General features: G+C 62.3%; 1 protein-coding gene across 5 annotated transcripts; it reads left to right on the forward strand.

Moving 5' to 3' along the window:
• Nucleotides 1-4,783: 4,783 nt before the first annotated feature.
• GRINA (glutamate ionotropic receptor NMDA type subunit associated protein 1) lies at nucleotides 4,784-27,359 on the forward strand. 5 transcript variants are annotated; one of them, XM_074943637.1, is made up of 7 exons: nucleotides 4,784-4,844; nucleotides 19,347-19,712; nucleotides 21,330-21,442; nucleotides 21,616-21,816; nucleotides 23,240-23,368; nucleotides 24,132-24,275; nucleotides 25,307-27,359. In XM_074943637.1, exons 2-7 carry the CDS (start codon nucleotides 19,376-19,378, stop codon nucleotides 25,454-25,456), a joined length of 1,074 nt encoding a protein of 357 aa, XP_074799738.1. In that variant the 5' UTR covers nucleotides 4,784-4,844; nucleotides 19,347-19,375; the 3' UTR covers nucleotides 25,457-27,359. The 5 variants fall into 5 exon arrangements, with proteins under 5 accessions (XP_074799738.1, XP_074799740.1, XP_074799736.1 ...); XM_074943639.1 differs by lacking the exon at nucleotides 4,784-4,844 and adding an exon at nucleotides 12,630-12,761; XM_074943635.1 differs by lacking the exon at nucleotides 4,784-4,844 and adding an exon at nucleotides 13,037-13,218.
• Nucleotides 27,360-27,952: the final 593 nt, after the last annotated feature.

Raw genomic sequence — 27,952 nt, forward strand, 5'->3', positions numbered from 1 at the left:
GGGCCCTTCCGCCCTGCAAGGTGAGAGCTAAAGGGCTGGAGAACAAAGAAAGCAGGTGACCTCCTGGCCCGGGAAAGGGACAAAGCCCAGAGGAGGAGGGGCTGGAGGGTGAGGCAGTTTGGGGGCTAGCTGGGGACATGGAGTGAAGGGCAAACGTGGTTGTCTGGCTCATTGCCCCCCAAAATGGGTCCGGCTATGGGGTCCTGTTTTCTGTACCTACAAGCTCTGTTCTAGACCATGTTCCTGTCGTCTAATAAACCTTCTGTTTTCCTGGCTGGCTGAGAGTCACGTCTGACTGCGAAGTTGGGGTGCAGGACCCTACGGCTTCCCCAGGACCCCACCTGGGCGGACTCGCTGTGGGAAGCGCACGGAGGGGCAGGGGAGGCTGAATGCTCCGAGGTCAGACCCAGGAAGGTGGAAGCTGTGTGAGCTGTGTGTCCTGCAGACAGGCTGCTCCCAGAGAGGAGACCTCAACAGAGTCCTGCCTGGCTTCGTAGGGAGCAGTTCCAGAGCATGGCCCGGGGACTCCGTGACACAGCCCTACGCAACCCCTGACATTTCCAGCGCTTGCCCCAATGTGCCGACTTCCCTGTGCAGGGTGCAGGGACATTTCATGGGGCATTTGCTACGGGACCAAGCAGCTCTGCTCCCCGGATCCCAGACCTTGTGTAACACTGTGTGATGTTGGTCAGGGCAGAGTATGGGGGCAGGGCTATGGGCCGGGCACCAGGGCCCACAAAAGGTTAATCCAGCCCTGCCTGCAGGGAGTTCCAACACTGATCTTCCCACATGGGGCTGAGGGAAGTGGGCAGTCTGTGTGCAGTGGGGCAGCAGTGCCAGGGGTAGACGCTCTGGCCTGCTCCACCCAGGCCAGCAAGAGGAGGACAAAGAGCAGCTGCAGGCAAACACCGTCCAGGGTGCAGTCCCCGGTGTGCTGTGAATTCCCCTGGCACTGGCATCCATGCACCCATCCCGATAAGGCCTGTGTGGAAGAGAGCCCAGGCTCTGCACAGTCACGCAGGAAAGACTGATCGGGGTGAGGAACGGTTTGATTTCCTTCTTGGACAGGGTAACTGGTTTGGTGGACGGGGGAATGTGGGGGACATAATACACCTGGACGTCAGCCAGGCTTTTGACACAGTCCCACGGGACATTCTGATCAGTAAGCTGGAGAAATGCGGGCTTGGCAGAAGTGCCATTTAGTGGATACAGAATTGGTTAAACAACCGCAAAGAAAGAGAAGCTGTTAATGGGATGCTGTCAGATTGGAGGGAGGTCTCAAGTGGGCTTTCAAGGGATCTGTTCTGGGTCCGGTGCTGTTTAACATCTGAATCAACGACCTGGATGGGGGACTAGAGAGCGCACGGATCTAGTGTACAGATGACACAAAGCTGGGGGCGGGATTTCTGACACTTTGGAGGAGAGAGCTAAAATTCAGAGGGATCGTGATAAACTGGAGAACTGGGCTAGAGATGTCAAAATGACAGGTTTCAGAGTTGCAGCTGTGTTAATCTGTATTCACAAAAAGAACAGGAGGACTTGTGGCACCTTAGAGACTAACCAATTTATTTGAGCATAAGCTTTCGTGAGCTACAGCTCACTTATGGAAGGTGCTCCATTTAGGCAAGAAAAACCAAATGCACAAATACAGACTTGGGCGGGGATGGGGGGCGGGAGTAACTGGCTTGGCAGCAGCACTGCTGAGAAGGCTCTGGGGGTTCTGGTGGATCACACTCTGGACACGAGTCAGCAATGCGATGCTGTTGCAAAAGAAGCAAATGTGATTTCAGGTTGCGTTAACAGGAGGTGACAGTGCCGCTCTACTCGTCGCTGGTCAGGCCTCGGCTGCAGTGCGGTGTCCAGTTTTGGTCACCAGTGTCTAGAAAGGATGTAGAAACTGGAAAGGATCCAGAGGCGAGCGACAAGGATGATCAAAGGGGTGGAATGCAGCCATAGGAGCAAAGGCTGAAGGACCTGGGTATGTTTAGTTTGGAGAAGAGAAGATTAAGGGGGGCATGATTGGGGTCTTCAGATACTTGACAGGCTGCCATAAAGAGGGAGAAAAGTTGTTCTCTCTGGCCCCAGAGGGCAGGACAAGAGGCGATGGGGTCAAACTCCAGCAGAGCAGGTTTAGATTAAATCTCAGGATCAACTTCCTAAGTGTAAGAACAGCAGGACAATGGGACAGAGCAGGGGCCTGGGGAGGTCGTGGAAGCTCCTTCACGGGAGGTTTCAAGGACAATGGGACAGAGCAGGGGCCTGGGGAGGTCGTGGAAGCTCCTTCACGGGAGGTTTCAAAAGGAGGCTGGAGAGCGAACGGTCTTGGATGGTTTAAACACACAAATCCTGCATCATGGCGGGCGTTAAGACGAGATGACCCTTGCGGGCCCTTCTAACCCTCTGGTTTATGATTCTAAGTATATTTGTAGCCTCCAGTTCTTTAGATAGAGCCTTAAATTAACTGTTCCGTGATCTTTCCTGGGATTGATGGCACGCTAACCAGTCTGCTGTCAGCAGCAGGGGGACGACGGATTTCTCATTCCGCTGATGTGGCTCAGGCCCCTGCCCCAGGATTCTCTCCTCCAGCTTGTTTCCTTCCTCTCAAAAATAAACTCTGTAGTCAGTTTCCCTCTCGGGGTCTCATGTGCTAGAACAAGGGAGCAGGGACTGGGCTGCAAACATTTCAGGGGCAGGTTTGACTCCAGACAACAAAACCAGTTTCCACTGAGTTTAAAAAAAAATCCATGGACACATTTCTATTTATCCTGGGTGCAATTGCTGCAGTGCTCAGAGCGACTTGCTGAGCCTCAGTCCAGGGGAATTTCACCCACTAGGTTTTCAAGCTTCTCAGCCCTCACCTATCAGCATCTCCTTTAACGTCACAGCCACATGTCCCGTGCCCCTGCTATTCCCCCAGGCCCTCTGGACAGGTGACCACCACATCCCCCTTTTGAACTTTTGGTCCCTGTCTCGCTCTCTCTCTTCATTTTTTCTCGGGGCTTTGGGGGGTTGGGTCCAGCTGCCGCCTGCACAATATGGCAATGTCAGAGCTGCCTCCTTGGCTTATCACCTTCCCATAGTGACAGCCACATATACTGGGGGTGCTCAGATTGTGCACTGGCAGCTCACTAGGTAGGTACCCAGGGCCACCAGTAACGGGCAGGAAACAGGGCAAGCTGCAGGTGTCCCCTCTGAATTAATATGGACAGGCAGCTCTGTGAGGCTGCAGGACCCAGGGACTCTCAGACCCCATGCTGGTGAGACGGGCACTGGGGTCCCTGCAGGCTGTACTGCAGACGCAGAATCGCAAAGGTCACCCTTAGGCCTCCCCTCTGTGGAGCCAGGCTGCTATCGGCTTTGCCCGACGTGGGGCTGGGTTCGGGCACAGAGCGCCCGGCCCCCCTCTGCGCTGGCTGGGGACAGGCGGCTGCTTGGAACCTCCCATCTGCACGGGGAGCCTGACCCGGGAGCCCCCCGCAGCCGACAGGCTCCAGAGGCTCAGGGAGGAGCGAGCACCCCTGGGATCGGGCTGCAGCTGGGGGAGTGACCACGCAAAGAGCAGCCCGGGGCGGTCACAGGGTCTGGTCCCGGGGGCCGTGCCCCCAGCAGAGACTGGCGCTGGTCAGTGGGCAAAACCCCTAAGGGCTGGGGGGCTGCAGGGCCCACTCCGCCTGGTATGGCCCCTGCCCCCAGGCATAACCCCCTCTCCCATCCCGCTCCCCGGACACAGCCCCCGACCCCCGCGTCCGGCCCCCTCCCCGGATACAGCCCCCTACCCCCCCGGTCCGGTCCGGTCCGGCCCGGCCCGGCCCGGCCCCCTCCCCCCCGGGTATGGCTTCCTCCCCCCCGTCCCCTCCCTGGGTCCGGCCCCCTCCCCGGATACAGCCCCCTCCCCCCGCCCCCTCCCTGGGTCCGGCCCCCTCCCCGGATACAGCCCCCTCCCCCCGCCCCCTCCCTGGGTCCGGCCCCCTCCCCGGATACAGCCCCCTCCCCCCGCCCCCTCCCTGGGTCCGGCCCCCTCCCCGGATACAGCCCCCTCCCCCCGGGTCCGGCCCCCTCCCCCCCGGGTATGGCTTCCTCCCCCCGCCCCCTCCCCGGATACAGCCCCCTCCCCCCGGGTCCGGCTTCCTCCCCCCGCCCCCTCCCCGGATACAACCTCCTCCCCCCGGGGTCCGGCCCCCTCCCCAGACACAGCCCCCTCCCCCCCCGGGTATGGCTTCCTCCCCCCGCCCCCTCCCCGGATACAACCCCCTCCCCCCGGGTCCAGCCCCCTCCCCGGACACAACCCCCTCCCCCCCGGGTATGGCTTCCTCCCCCGCCCCCTCCCCGGATACAACCCCCTCCCCCCGGGTCCAGCCCCCTCCCCGGACACAACCCCCTCCCCCCGGGTATGGCTTCCTCCCCCCGCCCCCTCCCCGGATACAACCCCCTCCCCCCGGGTCCAGCCCCCTCCCCGGACACAACCCCCTCCCCCCCGGGTATGGCTTCCTCCCCCCGCCCCCTCCCCGGATACAACCCCCTCCCCCCGGGTCCAGCCCCCTCCCCGGACACAACCCCCTCCCCCCGGGTATGGCCTCCTCCGCCCGGATACAGCCCCCTCCCCCCCCGGGTGTGGCTTCCTCCCCCCGCCCCGGATACAGCCCCCTCCCCCCGGGTCCGGCCCTGCCGCGCCCTCCGCCCCGCCCCGCGGGTCCTTTTCCTGTGGGCGGGGCAGCGCGACGCTTCCGGCGGCGGCTGACGGGGCGGGGCCAGGGGCGGGGCCACGCGACCAGGCCCCTCCCCCGCCCCCTTATCCCCGCCCCCGCCGCAGCCGCAGCGTCCGGAGTCGTTGCGGGCCCTGCTCGGTGAGTGTCCGGCGGGGGGCCTCTGTGCCGGGGGGTGCCGGGGTGGGGGCCTCTGTGCCGGGGCGGTGCCCTGGAGGGGGGGCTCTGTGCCAGGGGGCGCATGGTGGGGGGGCTGGGGGCTCGGTGCTGGGGGGGGGATGCTGTGGGGCTGGGGGCTCTGTGCCGGGGGGTGCTGCGGGGGGGGGTGCCGTGTGTGGGGGCCTCTGTGCCGGGGGGGTGCCCTGCGGGGGGGGCGCATGGTGGGGGGGCTGGGGGCTCGGTGCTGGGGGGGGATGCTGTGGGGCTGGGGGCTCTGTGCCGGGGGGCTCTGTGCCGGGGGGGGTGCCCTGGAGGGGGGGCTCTGTGCCGGGGGGGTGCCCTGGAGGGGGGGCTCTGTGCCGGGGGGGTGCCCTGCGGGGGGGGGGCGCATGGTGGGGGGGCTGGGGGGGGATGCTGTGGGCTCTGTGCTGGGGGGTGCTGCGGGGGGGGTGCCCTGGAGGGGGGGCTCTGTGCCGGGGGGGTGCCCTGGAGGGGGGGCTCTGTGCCGGGGGGGTGCCCTGCGGGGGGGGCGCATGGTGGGGGGGCTGGGGGCTCGGTGCTGGGGGGGGGATGCTGTGGGGCTGGGGGCTCTGTGCCGGGGGGTGCTGCGGGGGGGGTGCCGTGTGTGGGGGCCTCTGTGCCGGGGGGGTGCCCTGCGGGGGGGGGTGCTGTGTTGGGGGGGCGGGGGGCTCGGTGCTGGGGGGGATGCTGTGGGGCTGGAGGCTCTGTGCCGGTGCTGGGGGGGTGCTGTGTTGGGGGGGCTGGGGCCTCTGTGCCGGGGGGTGCCCTGCGGGGGGGTACCGTGCCCTGCGGGCTGGCTGCAGGTGGGGGGCTTGGGCAGCGGCTGTGAGGGGCTGTGCTGGTCTCAGGGTGGGGGCTTTGGGGGGTGGGAGTGTCGGCAGGCTGCCCTGGGCGCGTGGCCCAGCGAGGCTCCTGGGGGGGGGGGTTGTGTGTGTGTGTGTGTGTGTGTGTGTGTGTGTGGTTAGCATGTGGGGGCTGATGTGTTTGGCGCAGCCCTGAGCACGTGTCGCCCAGTCCCTGCCCCGAGGAGCCTACGTGTGCAGTGCTGCCGTCCCACAGTGCCTCTGCGAGGCCCCATGAAGGGCCCCGGCTGCAGCCCCCCCCGCCCCCCCCCCCCGGGCCCCGGCTGCAGCCGCCCCCCCCACCCCCCAGGGCCCCGGCTCCTCCCTTTCACCCAGAGCCTGGCGCACCGGGCCCTGCAGGCTCCTTGGGCAGCCCTTGTGTGTTAGGGGGCAGTGGCGAGGGTGGCCCCCAGGCCTGTGCTGGGTGTCGCATGTATTTCACGTAGGCCTGTGTGAACCGGGGAAAGGGTAAGTAAATCGGTCGGGGCCGGCAGCAGGGCAGCTGTGTGCGTGAGAGGCCCTGGTCCCGCTCCCATGGGGTGGCACTCATGCCTGATGATTGCTCCCCTCCTGCCCTCTCCTACAATCTGGGTTTCCCCCTGCTTTGGCCTTGACCCTTGGCCACCAGTTCGTGTCCACAGGAGGGTGGCAGGATTGCAGGGCATCATCGTCTTTCACCAGAGGGCCTGTGCTGACCCTGTGTCGTCTTGTGGGCTGTGATGATGCCCATGGGCAGTGCCAGGAGCCCATCTGATGCGGCAGGGTGAGGGCCCTGGCTGCTTGCTATGGCATTTAACGTCACACGTAGGACTTATTGATGGTGTTGGAGCGGGGTAGCAGCACGCACCTCTCACTGGCCGGCTGTGGTGGAGCTTCACATGGACACAGGCCTCACGCAATGAGCCTCAGATGTTCTGTGCCCACAGAGTGGCAGCTGCTAAGGGGCATTGGCTCTCAGCGGAGCGATAAAAGCTGGTTCGATTCCTCTTAATTACAGTCGGGCAGCGAGAGCAGGATCCTATCCGCGTGGGCCACGCAGAGAGGCCTCAGGAGAGAAGCGGGTGAAGCTAAAGGGCAGAAAGCTGGGCTGGCTGAGGGCAGGGAGAGCACTGGGTTCCCGGCCGGGGCGGTGCAGCTAGAGAAGGGTTTGTTTTGGTAGAGGCACAGACCAAGCAGGCAGCAGCTCCAGCATTTCCCCTCCAGATATTGGTGTTAAAGCTGGAGCCAGCGTTTGCCTGCTGGGCGGAGCTGCTGCCCACTGACCCTGGGCCAGTGAGTGACAGTTGGTCGGGGGAGCTGCCAGACAGCCCTCGGGGGTGTGCGCAGCCCGGGAGAGTGGAAAGGCAAGTGCAGTGAGCCCAGGGCAAGTGAGCAGCTGGAGTCTCCTGAACTCTGTGCACTGGGATGGAGGAAACGCAGGACTCTGGCCTGACTTGCCAGTGCTCCTTTCGGGCATGGGCCGATAGCCAGTGCTTTGCAGGCAGGCCGCCCCCTGTGCACCTGGCCAGCCACATGCGCTGGGTGTGGATGGGCAGGGCACACTCCCCCTGAAGCCTGACATCTGATGGCTTGTCCCCTAGTGTTGTTTGTCTGGGCCCCTGGGTGCTACCCCAGTCTGACCCCTGCAGTCTTGGCCTTGCTTTGCCACGTAACCCTTCTGCGGAGAACGGCCAGGCATCACTGTGGCTGCGGGTGGCTCTCATCCTGCTGCCTAGGGGTCGCAGCACTCCTGACAGCAGGTAGCTGGTCTGGGTAGGGCAAATGCTGGGCCTAGCCAACTCGGCAGTCCTGTCTGATCAAGAGGGCTGGTGGCCCCAGAGTAGCAGTCTGGGCTGGAGGTAGCACGGTGGGCATTTCCCCCGGGAAACCTCTCTGTGAGGGGGCACTGAGCTCTCGTGCCCATCGGGAGGGGGTGAATCCAGCTCTCTGTGACTTGCGCTGAATTCTGCACCTGTGCAGTGAGCCCTTGTGCTGGGCCAGAGCCTGCCTAGGGAAAGGTGCCCTGCTCTGTGCTGCCAGCCCAGGAGAGAGGCTGCAGTGTGGTCCCGTGCCGGCCACCTGCTCTCCTCCCTTAGCAGCTCCAGCCCCTGCCCAGGCTGCGGTGTCTGGAGGCTACCCATAGATGCCCTGTGGGTGTGGTGCTCCCCAGTCCAGGACCGGAAGCGTCTGACCTGCCTGAAGGACAGCAGCACTTGTGTTAGTCTCTACGGTGCCACACTTATTCAGCAGGTCCTTGTGAAAGTGCATGGCCAGCACTGCTTTGAGAGCTTGGAGCAGGCGGGGGCTGTGCAAGTTTCCTCCACAGTCATTCTGCCAATGCCCCTTGATCCTGACCTGCAGCCCCCCGGCTCCTCCCCACAGGGCTGCTGCTGCCCCTCAATCCAGCTCTAGGATCCTCTCGCCTAAAGCCCCGGAGCTAGTGCCACCATCCCAGGCTAAGGCTGGTGGCTGCAGGGGCCGCAAGCCAGAGGCCAGCGATAGCTCGGCTGCGGTACCCAGGGCGCTGGCTGGGCGCTCTGCCTCAGGCTGCCGGGGAGGGTCCAGGTGTTTAGAGCCCTTCCCTTTTGGTCTTAAACGTAAATGGTCTGACCTGAGCCTGGGGATTGGTTCCAGTGGTGCTGCTGGCCCAGGTGCTTTCTCCTCCGGCTGACCTCACGCCAGGTTAGCCAGTGTTCCTGCGGCGCAGGGCCAGGGCCAGGAGGCTCTGGCTCATGCTGCTAGCCGAATGTCTGGCAAGGTCATCCCAGCCCTGCTGCAGCCGCGCTGTCGCCAGGCCCTGCGACGTCCCGCTACTGCCAGACTGACGGGGGTTGTAGGCAGGTGAAAATAGCTTATGTGGGTGCCTCTCTCAGCTCGTCATGTGTGGGCAGGTCATTTCTTTAGCCTGTCAGTGCTGGCAGCATGGAGCTCGGCTGCACCCAGGTGCTGCCTTGAACTAGCTCAGTTCTGCAGCCCCAACGCCCAGGCTGTCTCCTGGAACTGGCGCAGGAAGCGCTGGCTTGGTGCTAACCAGGGCTGCTATGCAAACAGAACCTTGGGGATCGTTGGGAAAGGGATAGAGACTAAGAGAGAAAATATCCCATTGCCTCTCTATAAATCCATGGTACGCCCACAGCTTGAATGCTGAATGCAGATGTGGTCTCCCCTTCTCAAAAAAGGTACATTGGAGTTGGAAAAAGTTCCGAAAAGGGCAACAAAAATGATGAGGGGTATGGAACGGCTTCCATCTGAGGAGAGATTAATAAGACTGGGACTTTTCATCTTGGAAAAGAGATGACTAAGGGGGGATAAGATAGAGGTCTATAAAATCATGACTGGTGTGGAGAAAGTCAGTAAGGAAGAGGTGGGTTTTTTGTTGTTGTTTACTCCTTTTCATACCACCAGAACTAGGGGTCACCCAATGAAATGAATAGGCAGCAGGTTTAAATCAAACCAAAGGAAGCATTTCTTCACATAACGCACAGTCGACCTGTGGAACTCCTTGCCAGAGGATGTTGTGAAGGCCCAGACTATAACACGGTTCAAAAAAGAACTAGAGAAGTTCACAGAGGATAGGTCAATCAATGGCTATTAGCCAGGATGCGTAGGGATGGTGGCCCTAGCCTCTGTTTGCCAGAAGCTGGGAACGGGCGATGGGATGGATCACTTGGTGATTCCCTTTTCTGTTCATTCCCTCCGGGGCCCCTGGCACTGGCCATGGTCGGAAGACAGGATACTGGGCTAGATGGACCTTTGCTCTGACCCAGTGTGGCCGTTCTTATGATTAGACCCAGCAGGTTGTTCTGGGCTCTGGATTCCATCTAGCTGCTAGTCCCCTTCGCTGGTTGCCAGTTCTGTTCCCAAAATGCGCTGGGCGTCAGGGTTGGAGCTCATTGCTGTGGGCTCGGAGGGGGCTGCACAGAGATGCTGACAGGAAGCTAGGCTTGCGTGCACAGATTGTCTTGCTGCAGCTTTTCCTTCTGGTGCCTGTTTTTCCAGCTCCCTTGGGGCAGTCTCTCAGCCTGTGGCTCGCTAGTGTTTACATTCAGGCTGTTTGGTGCAGGTCTCTGGCTCGCAGAGCAGGTCCTGGCAGAGGCCACGCTTGGCGTCTCAGGCCCTGCTCTGCAGAGCATTTCCTGGGGCTCTGACAAGCTGCTTCTGTCACAGCAGCAACAAGGCACCCGACACGTTTCGAGTAGCAGCATTTCTTGCTTTGCCGCAGTCCAGTGCAGGGATCCCAGAGGCTCTGTTGGTGTTGGAGCTCACCCGCCCCCTCTGCTCACCACCCCCCGGTTGCACCTGCTCCCTGGCTGTGCCTGGAGTTTCTCTGGTGCAGATCCAGCCCTGAGAACTGGAGCCCTGGATGACAGAGCTGCAGAGAGACCCCGGGGGCTGCGTGCAGTGAAGGGGTGTGAGCCTGAGAGGAAGTAGTGCAGAATGTGGGCTGGGCAGATGGAGCCAGGTGGCTGCACAGAGGTGGCCAGGGCAGGAGCTCTTGCTTCCGAGGGGGCTGCCTGCCTTCTTTAGTGCTCCCTCTCTCTGCCCCCCTCCCTGTGGTATCTGAGCAGCACTCTTGGGTCCCCCTGTGAGGCAGGGAGGCGTTAGCGCCATGTGACTGAGGCCCAGAGGCAGGCAGAGTCCAGCTGAGCCAGGAGCTGCATCAGGTCCCTCCAGTCCCAGCCCAGTGCTCCGTCCACTAGACCCTCCTTGGTTCGGAGCTAGCCACACAACGCGGGTCTCTGGCTCGGCATTGGCATGTGCTGCCGATGCTGCTCCTCACCCTGGGCCATGCCCTGCTGGGCCGGGCCAGACGCAGCCCCGAGCAGTTCAACAGCCTGGGGTGGGGGCCGGGGAGGGGCCAAGGCATCAGCTGCTACAGGACAATGGTTCCCAGCCGTTGTGGTTGGGAATAACACCTCACCCAGTGCAGTCTGCCTGAGTCTGCAGACCGGCGCGCTGCTTTCAAAGCTCCGAGCTGCTCTGGGGCAGTTCTCCGGCCTGTTACCCAGGAGCTCAGCCTAGATCCGTGTTCCCTTTTGGCCTTGGGGTCTCCCCAAATGGCAGCAGCATCGAATGGGCAAGGCTCCAGGCTAGTGAGGCACATCTAGCAGACGCTCCAGGGCTGGGAGCTGACCCGAGACTCCAAGGGGCAGAGGTTAGCGATGATGATGCTGGTTAGCCATTGGAGCTGCTCCCCTGGGGCCCCACGTGGAGTCTGTAAACCCAGACTGGATCTTTCCAAGTGCTCTGTTCTAGCTCAGCCAGGGGTTATGGGCTGGCTGCAGGAGTCACTGGGTGAGACTGACCCAGGAGGGCACTAGACCATCATGGTCCCTCCTGGCCTTGAGATGGCTCTGCTGCAGCTTGGGAAGTCTCGGAGCGGGAGGCGCTGGAGCGATCTGGGGGGTGGGGGGAAATGATCTGAACCCCCTGCGGGCTGGGGAAGGGTGCAGGTGCTGGAGGCTGTCCCCCCAGGAGGTGGTGGGGAGCCCTCTCCCTTCAGCAGCGAGGGGGTGCTGAGCAGCCTCTGACTCTGGCCCACTCGCCAGCCAGAGCAGGTTCCCTGAGGAAGCCCTGAGCAGTTTCCCAGGGCCTACGGTGAGAAAGTCAGAGCAGCCCCCTTCGCTGCGGCTGGATCACGACCGCAGCTTGGACCCCACGTGGGGCTGGGTACAGGGAGTCTGATCTAGTGTCAGCCTCTGCTCCAGCGAATCCCTGGGCCAGGGTACAGCCTCTCCTCGCTGGCCGTGGGAGGAGCAGGCCTTGCTGCAGGGGATGGCAGGCGGGTGTGTGTCTAGCACAGACCCTGGGGATGCCAATAGGGGCTCAGTGCCCCTAGGACTCGCAGTGCCTCGCTGAGGTGACAGGATTAGGATTTCAGATGCCATAAATAGGCTGCACTGCAGAATTACAGGGAGTTCGAGCAGAGCTGCTTAGTGGCACTTCCTGCAAAGTGTGGCCGGGTAATACTCCACCCTTTTGGCCTGGGAAATGGTGCTCTGGGGCTTAAAATCCCCATGGTGGTGACAGCCCCCTCCTCCTGTCCTGTGATGGGATTAAGCCACCTCTCTAACTGCAACCCCCCCACCTCCCGCTTTGTATCTAAGGTGTTCCCAGGCCCTGCTGTCACCCCGCAGCCGCCTCCTTGTGCTGCTGGCTTCCTGTGCTCTGGTCCGGCCAAGCAGGGACTGACTGCCAGCCCCTTTCACCTCTGTTTGGGTTCCTGCTTCGGGCGCTAGCCCATGCTAGCAGCCTTGGGGCTGCAAATCGAGCAAGGTGGCTTCAGCTGCGAGCAAGGTGCTTTTTCTTGGTGCTGAGCAATTAAAGGAGAGGTTCCTCTCCATCCCCTTGGCGTGCTGAGCCTGGGCGCTGGTATTCCTACCGGTCTCTGATTGCTCAGGCTGTCGGACAGCTGGGATTCCTGGGTTCCAAATTTCTGTCAGTTGGGTAAAGTTGCGTTTCAAGGCAGGGCAGCAGTACAGAGGAGAAGCCCTGTGTCCTGCTTGGCTCTCAAAGGCCGACATGACGGAGGGGTGGCTGGGCCAGATTTGGTGTGACCTGGTGCCGGGAGCCATGAGCTGTCGAACGTTATGGTGTTAACAGCTGCAGTTTCCACAACCAAATGGCAGGCTGTGGTTTTCTTCCAGCCTTACTTGTCAGTAGCTTCCTGGGCAGATTTGTGGCTGTGCACATCCCTGCGCTCACTGCATTCCTGCCTCCGGCCTGTTCCCAGCCCTCTGCTGCAGTGTGTGACGCTCTCCCGTCCGCACACCCGGCGCAGCAGCGATGGGTGTGACTGCCAGAATGCGCTGGGGCTCCTCAGGGCGCCCGGGCAGTGCTGTCTGGGATTGTCCCTTAGCGCTGTCTCTACAGCTGGGGAGGAGCGCTCGGCTGCTGAGGCTAGGACAAGGGGGCAGGTTTTGGTGTCCGTCTCTGACTCGGAGTTGAGATGGCTGTAGCTTTGTCCAGCTCGCTCCTCCTGCGGGGGGCCTGGCTCTGTGTGTGGCTGATGTCCCAGGCGTGGGATTAAGATAGCGAAGGACCCAGCAGGATTAGAGTGAGGAGGCTGCGCGTGAGGTGGGGAGCTTGAGGGGGCTCACTCGGCGGAGAGCAGCCGTATTAGACCTGCTTGCCGCTTGCTGCGTCGCTGCCTGACAGCTGAAGCTGGCCGCGGGTTTCTCTCCCGCCCCCTCGATGGAGTGGGCTTGTTTATCGCAGCTGGGAGAAGGGTGTTTCCCAGGCAGGGCTGGAGGCCGCTGAGAAGGAAACTGCTGTGGCCTGAAACTCAGCAGGCTGTGCAGCCGCCCCCCCGCCCCCCCCCCCCCCCCCGGGAATCGGGCTCCGCTCTGGGGAGGAGATCCCCTCCGCTCTGTGGCTGAGACGATAACAGCCTGATCAGGGCCTTCCTCGCAGCACCGCTCCGGAGCCGCCAGGCCTGCACAGCGCGGGGCACGGACTCTGCTTATTGTGGCATTGGCAGGCACCGACGTCCTACACCAACGCCACCCAGGGCCGTATGTATCCGAGACTCCCACGTGGGGGGGGCATCTGGTTTGGACTGAGACCCCGCATGCCCTGTGGGGGCAAGGCATGGGGCAAGTGACTTAGGCCCGGAGGCCTTGTTTCTCTCCTGGGTTGTTTTGGGGGCTTGTCCCTCCCCCTTCCCTTCCACCGGCTGGGGATTGCATCTCCACGCCTTGGAGATTCTCAGCCACCCGCCCCCCACCCCGGTCCTCCTCCACGCCAGTCTCTGCATTCTCGCTGGCTGAGTAATGCTTAGATTCCTGGTGCCAGGGAGCCTGTCAATGGGTCAGAGGGAGGAGGTAGCCGGCCACACCAGGAGCCCATCCTCTCTGGAATTGCCTGCCTCGGCTGTCTGGTCGCAGATCTCCTTGTTAGTCTGGGGTCCCAGGTCTGGCAGGAAAATGCTCATAACTGTGTGTGGTTGGGGGGCGGGGGTGGAAGGTGCTCAAAGTGCCTTTGATGGGCTGTAAATCTCTGCCTGCTGATGTCCTAGCCAGGGGGAGGATCCCCCGGCCCCATGCCTCTCAAGCTTGTACCCTGAAGCATGAGGGCCGAGAGCCCCTGGAACATTGCAGTGCAGCGGCTGCTGTGATTCATGCCATAGAGGGGTCCTTGGCCGTCCACCTGCAGAGGGCAGGCCCCAGGCTGGAGGCTGGCGTTAGGTGGCGCCGGGCCACAGTGCAGTCCGTTACGGTCGCCCGCAAGGTGCTAATGCGCCTAGAACCCCGTCATTCGTTTCACTGTAGGAGTGCCCAGCGTGTGCCTTAGAGTGCCATGCTGGGAACCCAGCCTCTTGCTGATCCCTGCGAAACCACTGCTGTCCCCTCGCTGTACCTACAGTCAGCTGCAAACAGGCCTTGCGGTGTCCTAAAGCTGGGGAGGGCAGGGACTCCAGAGCATCTATATCTTGCCTGCTGCCAGTGGCCAGTGCCAGAGCATGGACAGAACAGGGCAATCATTGAGTGATCCACCCCGTCATCCAGTCCCCAGTTCTGGCAGTTGGGAACCCCCAAGGCAGGGGGCTGCGTCCCTGACCAGCATGGCTAATAGCCATTGGTGGACCTGTCCTCCAGCTCTTCAGCGTGAGGGAGGCTGCACCTCTCTAGGTCACCAGGGACAGAACTCTGAGCTCACTAAATGCCCCACTGTCATGTCACGCGGTGGGGTGACTAGCCCAGGGCCTCCTCTGGCCCCTTAGTCTGTCCCTCTGGCCCCTGCACAGTGGTGGTGCTAGGAGCAAGGGGGCTCCCACCTCTTACTCAGTAGCCCTGGTCTCATCTCCCTGCTACCCAGAGCTCTGTTACTCATCCTCCTCTGGATCCCTGTGACTTGTTCAGAGTCCTGGGACCAGCAGGACTCACTGTAGGGAAACACCAGCCCTTTATGTAACTGCATTAGAATAGATCTGGGGCAGCTGCCCTTGTCATCTGACTCCTGCTGCACGTTGAACTAGGCTCTGCTTGGAAGGTGCAGCTAGTGTGGGGCCCACAAGGGGTTGTGAGAGCGGGTTATATCGCTCTCTAAATGGGCATAGCCTGATACTTGTCTAGGCTGCTTCTCTGTGCCATGCTGCCTGGGAGAGAAGGGAACCTCCTCACTCTGGCTCTAGGCTGTAGTGCCAAAGGTCCTTGCCAGGTGTTCAGCCCCCTCTGAAAGGGTGGGGCAGGCAGGGGTACCATGGTGCTGGCACTGGGCCTGAGCTGTCTTAGCTGTCTGCACTGCATCTTGTTGCTGATGCGAGTGCATGGGAGGTGCCAATGTGCGTGGTGGTACCCGGCATGCTCCTGGAGCCTGGGGGAGGGGAGGGAAGTTTGGGGGAGCTGTGCAGCGTGCTTTGCTGGTGGGACAGGCGGAAGGGCCCCCCCTGCTGACCTGCTCCATGCTGTGATGGCGTGGGCCTGGCTGGCTCTTAGCAGTGGGCTGTTAGAGCCTGGCACAGGTTCAAGCCCAGGCTGCCATGGAGTGTTTCTGGCTGCCCAGTCTGAGAAGGGGTCATCTAGGAGGAAGGGGGGGAAGGAATCGAGGTCTCCAGACACCCGCTCAGCAATGGGATTTGTCAAGGTGAGTCTGAGCGGAGAGACTGACAAATAGGCCCCCTGTCCCGGACCCACAGGAGCAGTGCTGCGGCCCCAGCTTTGAAATGGTCTCAAGGGCGAACCTTCAGTGGGCCTTACCCCCAAGGGGTCTCGCTCTGCCTCGTGGTACATAAGAACAGCCCTACTGGGTCAGACCAAAGGTCCATCCAGCCCAGTATCCTGTCTTCCGACAGTGGCCAATGCCAGGTGCCCCAGAGGGAGTGAACCTAACGGGTGATGATCGAGTGATCTCTCTCCTGCCATCCATCTCCACCCTCTGACAAACAGAGGCTAGGGACACCATTCCTTCCCCATCCTGGCTAACAGCCATTAATGGACTTAACCTCCATGAATTTATCCAGTTCTCTTTTAAATCCTGTTAGTCCTAGCCTTGACAACCTCCTCAGGCAAGGAGTTCCACAGGTTGACTGTGTGCTGAGTGAAGAAGAACTTCCTTTTATTTGTTTTAAACCTGCTACCCATTAATTTCATTTGGTGGCCCCTAGTTCTTATATTATGGGGACAAGTAAATGACTTTTCCTTATTCACTTTCTCCACGCCACTCATGATTTTATAGACGTCTTTCATATCCCCCCTTAGTCTCCTCTTTTCCAAGCTGAAAAGTCCTGGCCTCTTTAATCTCTCCTCATATGAGACCCGTTCCAACCCCCTCATCATTTTAGTTGCCCTTCTCTGAACCTTTTCTAATGCCAGTATAGCTACGTGGCCTCACTGCCTCCTTGAACTGGGCATCTGGGCCTGCAGCCCCCAGCTCCGCTCTGCTTATCCCACTGAGCCAGACCCTGAGGGAGGCTCGTCCCTCCACAGGGGCCAATGACGCATACACCCCGTTGCCAAAAGAGTCGGTTTGTTCTGTGCCCTGCACACAGCACAGGCTGGCCTGAGGGGAGCCTAGAGCACCGTCCAGTCTGTTGGACCCAGAGCCAGCTGAGCTGCAATGACCCCTGTGACGCCAGGTGAGAGCCCTGGCTCCTTCCGGGAGCCAGCACTTACCCCCATAGATCTCGAGCTAGGGAAAGGCTGTTCAGTCTCCCCAAGGAGAGACAGGAAAGTCCACATCCCCCTGGGTCCTTGGTTGCTGGGTGTCAATGTCCAGGCAACTGGCTTTGACATTGTCTTCTCATCTCTTCCATTGATATGGGGCTGAGGTCTGGAAAGCTGGAGACAACCCACCACTGGTTGCTCTCCGCCTGCCTGGAGAGCAAACAGTAGGCAACAATGCAGCATCTGGGGGAAACTGAGGCACAAACAGGCCTCTCAAAAATATTACCAAATATTCCCACTTCGTCACACCCCCTTCCCGCTTGTAAGGGTGGACCCAGCCCAAGGAGGAGTATTGCCGATGGGAAGCTGGCACTGCAGCTGTACTGCGCATGGGGATAAACGGGGGCTTGTGTCTCTCACCAGGACCGAAGGAAGCACCCACGTCTGTGTTTCTCAGTGGGCCTGTGGGGGCATTCCTGGGAGCTGCTGGGCCCTGGGAAGGGGTGTGCGGTACGTGGGGGCTGTGCCGGGTGGCTGGGAGCTCTGGATGCCTAGGCTGTGTGACTGACACTGGCTTGGTTTCACTGAAGGTGTTAAATCCTGTGGGTGGTACTGTGGTGGAGGCTGCGCTGTGGGGTTTCAGCCCTTCAGGCCCAGAGTGCAGCTGTGCTTTTTGTAAATTACTTGCAGGAGAAAGTTGGACTGAATCCAGGGCAGGGAACAGCACTGGCCCTGCAGTGCCAGAGCCAGCCCAGCACTGTGTCATGTGAGCAGGGCCAGCTGATGCTGGGACTTAGATAGGATTTCCCTGAATCCTTGTGGCAGCAGGCCCAGCTCCCGCTGTTGCTGCCTGAGAAATGAGCCCTGGTGCTTACAAGAAGGGGCGTTGCCCTGCTGGGGGCTGGGCAGCACAGGTCTCTCCTGCTCCTGGCACAGCAGCTCCAACCTGGAGAGCTCTGCCTGCCAGCCCCTGGACACGGCCAGCGCTCAGTGGCCAGCCCTGTGCAGCACAGGTAGGGAGGGAGCCCAAGGAAGGGTGCTGGCCACCGGTGTTCTGGGTGGGGTGTACTCTGGCTTCTGCTCCCACGCCTGCTGGCAGGGTGGCACCTCTTCTGTTGCACTGCATGCCAACCTGTCATGGGAGGAGCCTGCCCGAGACCCACATGGGGGACGTGGGAACTTGGCAGCAGCTGTGTACAATGGAGTAGCATGCATCTGCTCTCGCGGTTAACCCCATGGGCGCCTCGGCTGCAGCTGCAGCCCTGGAGACTACGGATCCTGGCCCGCACGCTGTGTGGCCAGCGCTGCTGGGCTGTCGTTGCCACTTCTGGAAAGAAGGAAAATGGGCTTGTGTCCTTCTTTGCTTCTGTGTGGTAGGCAGAGGGCCCGGGGTGGGGGGAGCCCTGTGCTGGCAGGGGTCCCTGCGGGGGAGAGCAGTGGGGCCCGGGATGAGGGACCTGGGCAGAGGGGAAGCCCTGCAGTGGGGTGGGGAGAGGGTCCTGCGGGCAGTGGGGGTCCCTGTGGTGGGGGGCAGTGGGGCCTGGGGAGGAGGGATCTGGCCAGAGGGGAAGTTCTGCGGTGGGGGGTGGACGGAGGTGACCCTTGTGGGCGGTGAACGGGGCCCTGTCTCCCTGGAAAAGCCAGGGGAGATTCGCTAGGGGACTGGGGAGTGGGCAGGGTCGTTGTCAGCTATTGAGCGCAGGAGGCCTGAGTAACAGCCCCTTCCTGCCCCTCCTGCGTGGTGGCTGCCCAAGGTGCCTCAGGTACCTCCGCACAGCCCGTGCAGCAGCCCCCAGCCGGGCGCGGGCTAGCGCTTGGACGATGGCAGTGTAGATGTGCGTGGAGTTCGACTGGGGCTCTGAAACCCCCCAAGCCCCGCTCTCCTGCAGGCTGTGTTAGACGGACCCTTCTGGCAGTGCAGGCACCTGCCACCCATGCAGTCACAGGGCACCCTGAGTAGGGTGACCAGATGTCCTGATTTGATAGGAGCAGTCGTGATATTTTGGGGCTTTGTCTTATATAGGTGCCGTTTATCCCCCCATCCGGATTTTTCAGACGGTCTGGTCACCCTAGCCCCGAGGCAGCCCCCCGACAGCCAGGTCCTGACCAGCAGGGCCTTCCATTTGGCCTGCCAGGCGTCAGCAGCTCCGTGCTGCTCCTTGCTGGGGGCTCCGTGTCCGGACCGCCCAGCTCCAGCGCCTGGCCTCCCCGCCTGGTCCCGGCTGCTGTTCCCTCTGGGTGCCCAGGAGGGAAAGGGGCTGCCAGGAGCATGGGGCTGGCGGAGCCATGTGGGGAGCAGGGGCCCTCCCCAGAGCCCCCCGCCAGGCGCCCCCTTCCCTCTGAGCTGGCCGGGGCCAGGTGGGAGCAAGGGGGCCTCCGGCAGGTCTGGGGCCGGGGCAGGCCTGCAGGCAGAGCTGAGCAGTGGGGCCCCGGGAACAGGAGGTGGGGGAGAGGGTGCTGCCGGCTGCCCGACCCCCATCTCCGACCTGGGGGGGGGGACGATGCTGGCACTAGGCCCTGGTTACCGTGGCGACAGAGCCATGGGAACTGGGTCAGCCTGCTCCCTAGCAGAGACACCTCACGGCTGGGTGACGTGGGGCCCCCCCGAGCGAGCCTGGGGGGCAGCAGGGGTGGGGCACAGGGGCTGGGGAGGAGGCAGGGGAGTAATGGGGGGGGGGCTGGGGAGGAGGCAGGGGGGCATGAGGCAATGGGTGGTGGGGGCTGGGGAGGCAGCCATGGGGTGATGGCAGCTGCGGGCGGGGGGATGGAGGCAGCCACGGGGGGGGCATGGAGCGGGGAGGCAGCAGCATGGGGTGATGGGGGGGCCAGGGAGGCAGCCGTGGGGGGGGTATGGATTGGTGGGGGGCTGGGGAGGCAGCTGGTGGGGGGCATCCAGTCCTGTCTGCTGCGGAAAGGATGGGTCCAGAGGGCTGCCTGGGAGGCTGGGCTTTGGGGGGCCCCTCAGGCTGTGGCTGGCTGGCAGTGGGGGGACTCGGGAGCAAGGCCTCTAACACCCCCTCTGTGTATTTTCTCCTCAGTACTGAAGCGGCAGTGAGCACCTTGGAACATGTCCCACGAGAAGAGCTTCCTGGTGTCGGGCGATGGCTTCCCCACTCCAAGCCCTGCCTTCCCTGGGCAGCAGCCTCCTGCCCCGCCAGCCTACGCACAGCCCCCCTTCCCGGCAGCACCCTATCCACAGCCCCAGTTCCAGCCAGGACCCTACAACCAGCCGGGCTTTCCGCAGGGCCCGTACCCTCAAGGGCCTGGGCCGTACCCACCAGCCCCGTATCCTCAGGGGCCATATCCACCAGCAGGCGCGTATCCTCAGGGGCCGTGTCCACCAGGGCCGTATGTGCAGCCGCCGTACGCCCAGCCACAGCCCATAGTCTCAGAGGACCAAGGCTGTAAGTGACATTACTGCTCCCGTGGGAGGCGGGGCAGAGGCAGTGGGGAGGGCATGCCTGGGGGGGCTGCCCCATCCCCCTCTAGAGCTGAGCGAGACCCGAACCCTCCCAGCAGCCAGGCTGCATTCCGCCTGCCTGGAGTCCCAGCAGGTGCTGCCGGTCCAGCTGGAGGCCTCTCCCCAGAGTCTGCGGCAGCTAGTGGTGCCCTCTGACCTGCTGCCATGCAGAGCTGCCAGACTCCTCCTGGGGCTCCCAGGTCTGCTCTGCACCTGCTGTGGCCCTGGGGATAGTACCTGTGCCCTCAAGGGTGGGGGTGAGCTGCTGGGAAATGGGGTGAAAGATGCAGAGCCAGCCCCATCCCTGGGGGGCCAAGTGAGGGGGATCTGGGTTATGTGGCGGGCTCTGGACATAGGCTCTGTGAGAATAACCCAGGATCTAGACCTCAGGGAGACAGGGAAGCTGGTTAACCTGGTGCAGTGTCTGTGTAAACAGGTCCCTAGACACCACTTTGCAATGGGATCCATGATGGCCCCTGTGACTCCTGGGCACGGTAGGGCAGCGGTAACCCTCCCAGTCTGAGGAGCTCTCTGGGCCCCTCCATCCTGCACAGGGCCCAGAGGTCTGAGTGAGGGGTGGGATTTGGGGGCTGAATTGGTGTGGCTTGGCCAAGGTCACCAGAATCGCTGGGGCTCAGTGCTCTCCACCTGCCCACTCCCTGCTGCTGCAGCTGTGAGGGCTTCTCTGCCCGGGAACTCTGCCGTGGGGACAGCAGCAGCTGCTTCCTCTGGAGAAGAACGGGGAGTCCCTTGCCTGCAGCCCTCTTGCACCCCAGGGAGAGAAGAGGAGACTCCTGCAGCCTCCCCTCCCTGGGGCAGGTGAGGCCTAGCCACGAACCAGGGCCCTGTTTCCTGCCGGCCCTCCACCATCGGGGAGGGGGGCATGGTGGTGTCTGGCATGCTCTCTTAGCCACAGAGGAATTGCTGAGCTGCGCCTGTGACTGCTTGCCCCTGTGCGCGCAGCGCAAGCCAGCATGGAGCTCCTGGGGAGAGGATGCTGCAGCCAGCTTCCCATGCCATGCTGGCAAGGGGGCCAGGGGGAGACGGGCTGGGCATGGGAGACCGGGGGAGACAGGCTGGGTGTGGGGGGCAGCTTCAGGCTCCCTCCAGCCCTCTGAGAGGCGCAGGGCGTGGGCTCCCGCCTCCCCACACCAGTGCCCTCAGGTGGGCTGTGGCAGAGTGCAGGCATGGCAGGCACAGTCATGCTCCTGACCAGCTCTGCCCACCGCTCCCAGCCCTGCCTGACCCCTCTCACCTGCCTTTCTCGTCTCCTTGTGCGGCACTGTCACCACAAGACGGAGTGAGCCCTCCCCACGTGCCCTGGAGACCTGGCACCATGGCGACCAGAGTTGGTGAGCTGCCGCTCCTGGGGCATAGCCAGGCCGTGATCTCCCAAGGGGTGGGGCTGGAGATGTGGGGCAAGGTGCCGCAGTGTGTGCGGTAGAGCCCAGGGCCTGCTCCCCTGGAGCTTAGTTGTTCTTGGGTGCTGGGCTGCTCCTGGCCAGGGCCAGGGGGCTGAAGGGCTCTGCACCAGCTTCTGTCTTACTCCCCCTTTCTCCAGCTCCGCTGCACAGTAACTATCATGAGGAGGGGCCGCCCTCGTACTACGACAACCAGGACTTCCCCATCACCCACTGGGATGACAAGAGCATCCGCCAGGCCTTCATCCGCAAGGTGAGGGGCTCCCAGTGCCCTGGGGTGCTTCAGTCAGGCTGGGCAGGGGCCAAGGGCCTGTGATCCCCACTGGAGGAGGTGGGAGGGGGCCCCTCTTTGCGTGGGGGTAGGGGAAAATTCTCCATGGTGGGGGAGAGGGGCCCTGCCCTCACCCATGCCGTGTGCCCTTCCAGGTGTTCCTGGTGCTGACCCTCCAGCTGAGTGTGACCTTCGCCTTCGTGGCCATCTTCACCTTTGTGAAGGGTGTGAAGGGCTTTGTGAGGCGCAATGTCTGGACGTACTATGTCTCCTACGCCGTCTTCTTCATCTCGCTGATCGTGCTGAGCTGCTGTGGGGAGTTCCGCCGCAAGTACCCCTGGAACCTGGTCGCCCTGGTGAGCACCAGCCTCCAGGCCCAGCGCGGCTCTTGCAGCCCCACCCCTGAAATCCCCTCTCGCTTGGGGTGACTGGGAGGGGCCCTCTGTCTGCTCTGGGGCAGGCTGGAGTCGCTCTCCCCACCCGTCGTGCTGTTCCCTATGCTGCCCCGTCCCCGTACGACTCCCCGCCCTGCGCTGCATGGCTAGTCCCAGCGCTGCCGTGGCTGAGCGCTCCGGGGAGTCTCCCTACCCAGCGGCTTATGCAGGGAGCTTGTACCCCTTACCCCATGGTCTTGCACCTCCTTCCAGGAGTGCTGAGCTGAGTCAGCCCTGCTGAGGAGGGGCTGGGCGGTGCAGGGGTGTTGAGCCCAGGGAGGCACTAGGAGGTGCTGTGCTGCGCTGCTGGCTCTGGGGTGGAGTCCCATAGGGGGAGTGTGACGGAGTGGGGAGGATTGACCTGGAGATGTTGCAGGGGAGTTTTACTGGGGATGTCTGCATTGGGGATGAGGTAGCAGGGGGTGACTTCACTTGAGGGATGATACCTGAGCCTGTCACCTGAGCCAGGAGGGGGGATGGGGCCAGGTGACACCTTCTGCCCGGGGAACTGGACAAAGGCTGGAGGAGGAGCCGGGGAAGGCTGGGTGAGACGGCTGAAGGGGTTTCAGTTTGGAACAGTCTGGGGAAAAACGGAGGGAGCCCCAAGGCTGGGATCTAAGCTCCCTGCCCCCCAGAGGGACCTGACTGAGGGGTCCTGTTTGTACCTACAAGCTCTGGTTTGGACTGTGTTCCTGTTGTCTAATAAACCTTCCATTTTACTGGCTGGCTGAGAGTCACGGGGAATCGCAGGAAGTGGGGGTGCAGGGCCCTGACTCCCCCACACTCTGTGACAGGGCGCTCTCCTGTGTCAGCACTGACCCCAAGCGCAGCCCCCTAGGTCCTGAGCACAGAGCCAATAACAGCCCCATGGCCACGGTCCCTGGTGGATCTGGGGTGAGATTTCATTACACTTGCTTTTGGCTGAACGCAGGGCTAGTCGTACTTTCTTGTCCCTTTGGCTGGGCGTGAGCTGGCTGCATTGGGGCAGGAGGTGGAGACCCCTTCTGATGGCCGTGTGCTAGGCTTTTAGCAGGTGGCCGTTCCCTCCAGCGAAGGCTGTAAACGGTTCGTTCACCATTCTCCCCAGCTGGGCACTCTCCAGGCCCGGCCCCTCTTGGGGTTGTAGGTTTCCGGCTTTGGGCTTTCCGGTGCGTGCTGCAGACGGGTCCCCAGGGGAATGAGGCTGTTGTGGCACTAAGGGATCGTGGCTCAGGGCTGGACGGTGGTGCCCAGGCTGCTTCCCTGGCAGCTGGGGGTGCCCCTCACCCGGGTGCCTGCCCTGCCCCGGCTCTGCTTGGCCTGCCCCAGTCCCCGCCTCCCTCTAACGCATGTCCCTTCTCTCCAGTCCATCCTGACCGTCAGCCTCTCCTACATGGTGGGGATGATCGCCAGCTTCTACGAAACCGACGCCGTCATCATGGCTGTGGGCATCACAGCCGCTGTCTGCTTCACCGTTGTCCTCTTCTCCCTGCAGGTGAGGGGGGCTGGGCTCTCTCCCGACCAGCGCTCTGTCCTCAGGCTGGGCTGGGAGCTCGCTGCTGGGCCACCCAGGGGGGATCCCTTCACTAGAAGCCCTGTGGCTGTCTGGGGAATGAGGGGTTGGCATCTGCCTTCTCCAACTGTGAGGGCGGGGAGCCAGGAGCCCCAGGCTGTCCCCTCCTGGGGATATGGCTGTGCCTGGGGCCCTGGCACCTGTGGATCACTGCCCAGCCGTGCCCTCCAGTCTGAGCCTTAGCCAGACACCTGCCATTAGGAGTCAGTCCCTGCTGCAGTAGCTTCCCTGGCACCGTCTGTGCCTTCGTGCTACTAAGGGGTTGATGCTCCAGAGCCCTCGGGCTGGGGCAGCACCTGCCCGCTAAGGGCTCCACGTGCTCAAGCTGCGTTGGGTGTGGATTGTGCTTAGTGGGAACGGCAGCGTCCCTGGGAGCTGGACGTGGGGTTGGCAGGACCCAGGTGCAGCCTGTGAGCTGCCTCTGCTGGTTCCCGGGGAATTCGCCCTCGGACCCCGTCGTGCCGTAGCCTTGCCTGGGGCTGGGCAGCCAGCACTGCAATAACCGGCCCATGTCTGGGCTCCTGGGGGAGCTGCCTGGAAAGCAGAGACCTGGGCCCAAAGCAGGGCTCCTTTCAGCTCCTCCAGCAGGCGGAGCAGTGCTGGGGTCAGGCACTGCCCAGCCATGAGGGCAGGGGCTGGAGACCCTGCATGTGATGACCCAATGGCCCGTCGTCCTCTCCTGCAGACCAAGTACGACTTCACCTCATGCCGGGGTGTGCTGATCGTCTGCCTGGTGGTGCTGATCATCTTCTCCATCCTGTGTATCTTCATCCGGAACCGCATCATGGACATCGTCTATGCCTCGCTGGGAGCCCTGCTCTTCACCTGTGTGAGTGTCTGCCGGGGCGGGGCAGCGCCACCACGCTATCTCCTGCAGATCCCTGCCTGCCCATGAGGATGGCCTGGGCCGGACCCTCGTGCCACTGAGTGGGTGGGAGCCAGGGTGCTCGGCCTAGAGGCTCGCCAGGGCCTCAAATGGGTCAGCTCTGCCTGATGAACCCCTCCCCCATGGGGATGTGGCTGCCTCACCACAGCTGAGAAACCAAAGCCCCAGGGTCATGGGCGCTGCGCCCCTTGGGTCTTAAAATCCACCCTCTCCAGCTGTGAGTCTAGCTATGGCCACCCCATCCCTGTGCCCATGGGTGAGCACCTTGCCGGAGAGTTGGCCTGGAGCTGTGCGGTGGGGACAGCTCTAGAACTGGCAGTAGCTTCAGACCCTCTTCGTGGCACCACCTGGGAGCTTGTTCCTGCTCCTGCCTCGTCCCAGCTGGAACCACGGCTCTGCGGTGGGGGTGAGCATGAACACGGGGTCCCAGTGTCAGCTGTGGGAGCAGTCATCATGCCTGGATAAACGCCCCCATTTTTGAGATGGTGGCTGCTGGTAGGTGGGAAGGGGCCAAGTCCCAGCTCTTGCTCACCAAGCCAGAGAGCCCTGTCTGGGCTGGCACTGGGACCCATCCCCTTACCTAGAGGGGAGGGGTGTTGGAGACCCTGCTCAGAAAGGGAGGGAGGAAGGAGCTTGGCAGGGCAGTGTCAGTCATGGCCAGGGATGGCCCATCCCTTTGGATCACCCAACCCCCAGTGCTCTGCTCCTGGGTGTGACACTGTCCATGCCCCTCCATCCTGGCAGCATTTCCAGAGCACCCCCGTGTGCAGGGGGGCAAGAGGCGCAGCCTGGCATGGACCGTCCCTCCTGCCATGCCATGTGCAGGACGGGGGGGCTGCATTCTCCTGGGCAGCAGAGCTGCTGGCAAGGCCTGCAGCTGGGCACCCAGCATGATCCCCGCAGAAAGCGTGCTGGTGTGTCAGGCTTGGTGCCAGGACTGGCATGCGCTTCCTGGTGACCCCCCCCCTTTGCAGTTCCTAGCGGTGGACACTCAGATGATCCTGGGGAACAAGCAGCTGTCCCTGAGCCCGGAGGAATACGTCTTTGCCGCCCTCAACCTCTACACGGATATTATCAACATCTTCCTCTACATCCTGGCCATCATCGGCCGGGCCAAGGACTAGCGCACACCCGCTGCTGCGGAGAGTAGGGTAACCTCCTGTGCCAGCCCCACCTCACTGCCCCCACCCCGGCCCTGCTCCCCCATAGCCATTTGCTGTGTTGTTTTCATGGCATCTCGTTGTTGGTTCTCGTGTTCTAGTTATTTTGACCCATGGTCACCTTACCAGTTCTTCAGGAAGGACAGTGGGGTTGGGAGCATCTGAGCTGCGCTGGGCTCATGGTTTTGGAAGGACCCCCCCTGGGCCATCATGGGATGAGGGACGCTCTCCATCCTTGGGCTGCCCGTGCTGCATGGGGGTGTGGGGCTGGGCGCACAGGGGGCAGGGCGGGGGGGTGTATAAATCGCTTTGCTCTGCACCACGTCAGGAGCCGCTGTCTTGCTTCAGGGAATGTCTCTGCCTGGCTGTGTCCCAAGCATGCTGCTCCCCCCTCTGCCAGAGGCAGCTCTTTGGCTGCTGCTGCTCCTCTCAGCTGTCGGTAGCCAGCTGCGTCCCCAGCCTCCCACTGGTGAATGGATTGAAGCCCACTCTGGCCCCAGGCGCTACCCTCTAGTGGCAGGGCTGCCTCACACAGGCAGATCAGGCCTTGGCATTTCGTGAGATGACCAGAGAGAGCTTCAAAGCACCGGCTCTGTTAGCGCCTGGCCCCAGAGATCTGACAGGCTGGGCAGTGCCTCCCAAGCGGTGCCCCTGCCGGGCCTGGCAGCACCTGCCTGGATTCACTACAGTTAGTCATGAAGATGTTTGAGATCCTGAACCGTTGGTGGTGGTGTGGGGGGGCTAACTGGGGGGGGGCTGAGTGCAGGCCGCTCCCCAGAGTGCCCTGGTGTGCAGCCCCCTTGAGGCTGCTTCCCAAGGTGCTATGCATGGCTGGCCCGGGGGTGGGCGCAGGGCTCTGCCCAGTTCCCCTCCCACGAGCACCTGGTGTGGGCTGCACCACGGCCCTGCCTTCCTTTTCCATGCAGCCCAGTTCCCTCCTGCTCCAGGTGGCCAGAGGGCTGGGTCCCTGTCGTTCTGTATGTCACTGGATGCTGCTGTTAATAAAGTTCTGTCTAGATGTGAGACCTGCACCCGTCCAGACTCTCCTTTCCCCGTCCCAGCCCTCTCCTGGGGCACCCCCTGCACGAGCAGCATCCGCACTGCCCCCTGCCCAGAGGCCTGGCTAAGCAAGCGGCACCAGGAGAGACCTGGGTGAGGCTCGCCCTGCTGGGCAGCCCAGAGACCGCTTCGCCATCCCCTCTGCACACCAGTCCCTGGAGCCAGGGAGCTGCATTCCTTGAGCTGTGCAGACCTCTCCCTCCCAGTGTGCCAGCCCACTTGGCAGCTAGACATCGACGGGAGCAAGGGGCTGGCTGAGGAGGTTCTTGCTCTAGAGCAGGGTTACTAGCCCTTGGGCTCCTGGCTCCCTCTCCTCGGGAGCAGGGCACTGTCAGGGCCAGGGGAGAGGACTTCAGCAGAGCAACAAGCACCTGTGCCTGCCCCACACACCTGGGGGTATCACAGGGCAAGTGGGGGGCCTTCTGCACCATTTGGGCTCCATATCACTACATGGTGCAGCCAGCGGAGACCAGCACAGACAGATCCATCCCAGAGCCCCTCCCGCCCCCTGGAGCAAGGGAAGGCCCTGACAAACCCTGGGGCTGTGTAGGGGCAGGGATATAAATGCCATCTCTGTCCCGGCAGCCCCCGTGCCCCAACCACCCCTACAGTCTCCTGGTAGCACAGGCAGGCTGTGAGCACTGCTGAGCTGCCTGGACTCCCGTGGCAGGAGGTTCTGGGGTGTGGTGCTCGAGTGGGGTCCCTGCACTGCTGCATGCTGCCTGGCTGTCCCTGTGCCCTGAGCCCAGAGCCACTCTGCACTCATCTGTATAAATAGGATGTCCTAATAAAGTGAGAATGTACAAAGCATGGGGCTCCTCTCGTCCTTCTTGGGCTGGGCTTTCCTGCAGCTGCTGCTCCCCCTGCCAGCAGCAGCTGGGTGCAGGTGAAGTGTCTGTATCGCTGTGCTGCCCTCTCTCCTAGGCATGGTGTGACAGTACCCAGGGTCATGAGGCCTCTCCCTGCCACTGCCTTAGCATGTCCCTGCCTGCTGTGGGTCAGTCCCTGAAACCAATGGCCTCGGGCAGCCCAGGCCCGTGGCTCTGTACAGGTTAGCCAACATGCCAACCCCTGAGTCATAGAACTGTAGGACTGGCAGGGACTCGAGAGGTCATCTAGTCCACTTCCCTGCACTCATGGCAGGACAACTATCTAGACCCTTCCTGACAGGGGGTTTGTCTAACCTGCTCTTAAACATCTCCAATGACGGAGATTCCACAGCTTCCCTAGGCAATTTATTCCAGTGCCTAACCACCCTGACAGCTGGGAATTTTTTCCTAAGGTCCAACCTAACCCTCCCTTGCTGCAATTTAAGACCATTGCTGCTTGTTCTAGCCTCAGAAGTAAACAAGAAAAAAAAATTTCTCCTTTCTCCTTGTAACACCTTTTATGTACTAGAAA

The sequence above is a fragment of the Natator depressus genome, chromosome 2 (assembly GCF_965152275.1).
Source record: "Natator depressus isolate rNatDep1 chromosome 2, rNatDep2.hap1, whole genome shotgun sequence".
Taxonomy (NCBI): domain Eukaryota; kingdom Metazoa; phylum Chordata; order Testudines; family Cheloniidae; genus Natator; species Natator depressus.